The sequence below is a fragment of the Otolemur garnettii genome, unplaced genomic scaffold (assembly GCF_000181295.1).
Source record: "Otolemur garnettii isolate 467f Iridium unplaced genomic scaffold, OtoGar3 scaffold00005, whole genome shotgun sequence".
Classification (NCBI taxonomy): Eukaryota; Metazoa; Chordata; class Mammalia; order Primates; family Galagidae; genus Otolemur; species Otolemur garnettii.
Genome location: NW_003852400.1, coordinates 1,705,786 through 1,709,928, shown reverse-complemented (window position 1 = coordinate 1,709,928; position 4,143 = coordinate 1,705,786). Strand labels below are relative to the sequence as shown.

The 4,143-nt window shown below is 42.3% G+C and overlaps 1 protein-coding gene across 1 annotated transcript in view; it reads right to left on the bottom strand.

The window, feature by feature from the left end:
- Window positions 1-157: 157 nt before the first annotated feature.
- Window positions 158-4,143, bottom strand: part of COG5 (component of oligomeric golgi complex 5) — a 313,042-nt gene continuing 309,056 nt past the window's right edge. Inside the window, exon 22 of the mRNA XM_012812313.2 lies at window positions 158-370. Coding sequence (XP_012667767.1) covers window positions 256-370 — 115 coding nt within the window. The 3' untranslated portion in view covers window positions 158-255. The remainder of the gene's footprint in view (window positions 371-4,143) is intronic.

Here is a 4,143-nt window from a genome sequence, read left to right as displayed (position 1 = left end):
AAAAAAAAAATTATAATTTTTCTGGAATAATCAGGTCCATGAATTTTTAAGAATCAGGCTGTGATAATGAATCTATTTTAACATTTTATGCTACTTAAAGTGGAAGTGCTAAAGAGGAAAATGGACATCAATAGGAAATATAGAAAAATCTGTTCCATTAAAATGGTGGATAGTTGCTGTCTAAATTTTAGATTCTGTTACTTAACTGCCAGCTATAATGTGTTAGCATAAAGTGGAGATGAACAGCATTTATTGCTACTGAAGAGCAGACATAGCTTTTTGAAGTAGCTGAACCATTACGGGATAAACTGGTGCAAATTCTTTGCCTTCTCTACTTCTCACGGACTGGACATAGGCTTCCAGGGCTCCCCTGAAAACCAAAATGAAAATAATGTCAAGGTTTTACATAAAACAGCTTAGGAGGCACCACTATAAATTAGAAATAAGCTCATTTCTGAAAGTGCTTTGCTCAGTTCCACAAGCCAAATAGCCAACAACCTTGAAACACTGATTGGCAGAAGGACTGTAGTTACTACGATTAGTGTGCAAAACTATTATCTCACTTAGTAGCCTAAGTCATATACTTGGAATAGTTTGTAGATGTGCATTGACTAGTCACATAACCCAGAGGCTCTCTGGCCTTTAAGTATGTGCTCCATTTCCCTCTCTTCTACTTCGCTAATAAAGAGACCTCGCAAGCAGCTCATGCCTATTCCCCGAGCTCACAGGTGGCAGCCTGTGCCTTGGAAAGGCCTGCTCAGGAGTCCTGGGGGTGGGGCCCTTTGGCACCATGCAGGTGAACTGTGAAGAACCCACAACTTAGGATAATGCTTCTTGGGCTCTAATTTTTGGCAAATAGGTGATAAAGAAGCGGTCTGCCTTTAATTGAGGGTATGTGGCACTGTTCACTTATGATTGGCACCACAATCATAACTGATGATGATTTCATGAGTTAGATCAACAGTCAGCAATCTGCCTGCAGGCCAAATCCAGCCCAGTGCTTGTTTATGTGTTATCTATGGCTGTTTTCACACTGTAACAGCAAAGTTGAATAGCTAAAGCAGAGACCATATGGCCTTAACTTTTCTGGCCTAATTACGGGAAAAGTTCACCAGTCCCAGAACCAGATCATCTGTTTAACTGGAGCTAAAAACAGTTATAAGATTGTTAATTTTTCATTATTGGTCTATTTAAGTCCCATGTGTACACGTTGATTTTTGTCTAATTTTTTTCTTTTAAAATTTCATACCTTGAGATTAGAGGATTTCTATAAAGATGTAAGTTAACAACATTAGCTCACATAGTCTTGATCCCATTTTTTTTTTTTTTTTTTTTTTTGAGACAGAGTCTCACTTTGTCACCTTGGGAAGAGTGCCGTGCTGTAGCATCACAGCTCAGAGCAACCTCAAACTGTTAGGCTCAAGTGATCCTCTTACCTCAGTTTTTCATTTTTGAGTAGAAATGGGGTCTCTTGCTCGGGCTGATCTGTCTCCTGAGCTCAGGCAATCCACCCGCCTCAGCCTCCCAGAGTGCTAGGATTACAGGCGTGAACCACTGTGCCCAGCCCTGTATTTTTTTTAAAGATGGGTCTCACTCTGTCTCTGTCACCTAGGGTCGAGTGCAGTAGCATAGTCATAGCTCGTTGTAGCCTTGAACCCTATGCTCAAGCAATCCTCCTGCCTCAGCTTTTTCACTGGACTGGAGTGTACTTCCTGGAATCTGTCCCTCTCACTGCTCGCTCTGTAGTGCCTCCACTCTAACCAACCACTGTCATAAGGAAATGAATCTCAAATCTTTATTTCCAGCCCTGACCTCCCTCCTGATTTTTGTTTGCACTTGTCCTTTGGACATAATTATCTTCCTTGCACAGCTCTTTATCTCTTAGAACTCAACTTCACATGATCCCTTTCTCAAGAGCCAGGCAGCACAAAAGAGTGGAAACCACGTTGGAGTAGCATAAATTTGTGGAAAGGTCTGACTTCTGTATGAGCAGCCTTGACTGATCAGGATCTAAGCATTTTGGAATCCCTGAAGGTAGGCTCAGAGTGTGGGTACTTTAAATCAGCTATGTGGAGGGATGGGCAAGTGCTTATTTAAGCACCATAGCTTTTTAGGCCCAGCATGGTGGCTGACACCTATAACTCTGGGAGGCTGAGGCAGGAGGATCACTTGAGGTCAGGAATTTGAAACCAGCCTAAGCAAAAGTAAGGCCTGTCTCTACAAAAAAGTAGAAAAATTAGCAAGTATGGTGACCTGTGCCTGTAGTCCCAGCTACTCAGGAGGCTGAGGCAGTAGGATCACTTGAGCCCAAGGATTCAAGGTGGCAGGCAGCTAGCATGACACTAATGTACTCTAGCCGAGTCGAAAGAGCAAGACTGTCTCCAAAAAAAGTATAGGATGTAAATTAATATACTATTACTCAGTTCACAGTCCCAAGTCCCATCTAATACATAATTCTTAACTGGCAAGCAAGATGGAATTTAATGCTCTTAGTTCCAATTCAGAGCTGACCCTTGATGGAGCTGTTTATGTAAAAACTTGCTTCTTTTAGTAATTCTTGTCTAGGTGCTATGGCAGCCTGGAAAATTGCCCCTACACCCTCAAGTGTAGTCCCTACAGATTCATAGTAGAGAAATCCCCATAGGCCCAGCTATCTGAGATAATGGTCTCTATTAGTCTAAGAAATAAAGTACCTGCAGCCTCAAGGTCACATGTGGCCCTCCAGATCCCCAAGTGTGGCCCCTTAACTGAATCCAAACTTCAGTACCTTTAGTTAGAGGATTTCTTCTGTAAAGTTTGGATTCAATCAAAAGGCCACACTCAAGGACACAGAAGGCCACATGTCGCCCCAAGGTTGCAGGCTCCCACTCTTCCATTCTATTTAGTAAAGGAACAAAAACTTCAACTTTGCAGTTTCAGTGGCATTTAAGAGGATAAGAAATCATATAAAATACACAATATGTAGAGGAAAGCTCAAATGAATTGGGTTAGATTTTTGGTATTCATCAAAAATACCATCAGAAGTATGGGGTAAAAAACAGAGTAAGTTTCCCTCCCACATAAAATCAGAGCAAGTTATTCAAGCACTTATTAAATTATTTCATTTACTTCAGCAAAACATAGCTTTCTTGGAAGTCAGGCCAAGCATTATGTAAGAGTTAGTCTTAACTCTGGTTTGTTACCAAAATAAGTAGATTATTGAAGTTATCCTTACTGAGAAAAACAAAACAAAGCACATAATTAGTAGAGAAATGGCCTGTGTTAACATGGCAACACTGTTCAATATGACAGAAACGAACCAAGTGGAGGTTTTCAGAGGAAACAAAGTTGATTTTTGTCAGGCATTAAGTATTCAGTGTGGTTAGGACCAAACTACATAAATGACTTAAGGATATGGCACATGCCTCGAAAGGCAATGACCTCAGGCTTTTCCCTGGCTCCATCCTCCCTCTTGGTCCCATCTCAGGCCCTCGGTTCCTAGAAATGCTAAGTGTCTAGTGACTGGCTTCCAGGGGCAGAAACTACCCTTACCAACAGGATTCTTGGAGGTTTGCAGAGTATGTAGGAGCTGAGGGGATGGGTCCCAGGAGCACAGCAAGAGGGCAAGGGGCCCAAGGATGGGTAGGTACCAAACATTCTCTGATAACCGTACAGGTGAAAGTACCACTAGGCTCCTAAATGTCAACACTTCTGACAGCATGAAAGTATATTCCTGCTCAAGAGGACCATTACAGAAGAGCTGCTGTTCCCCTGCAAATATCAAGGGCAATGGCTTTGAGGCTCCACTTCCACACAGCTCAGGAAATCACTGCACCAAAACTCACTGTCAGGTACACAACATTTATGTGCTTACATTAATTAAAAACTTAAAAATGCACTAGGTGGCACCTGTGGCTCAGTTGGGTAGGGCGCCGGCCCCATATACTGAGGGTGACGGGTTCAAACCTGGCCCCAGCCAATTTGCAACAAAAAAATAGCCAGGCTTTGTGGTGGGTGCCTGTAGTCCCAGATACTTGGAGGCCGAGGCAAGAGAATGGCCTAAGCCCAGGAGTTGGAGGTTGCTGTGAACTGTTAGATACCATGGCATTCTACCTAGGGCAATAAAGTGAGAATCTGTCTCTACCAAAAAAAAAAAAAAAAAAA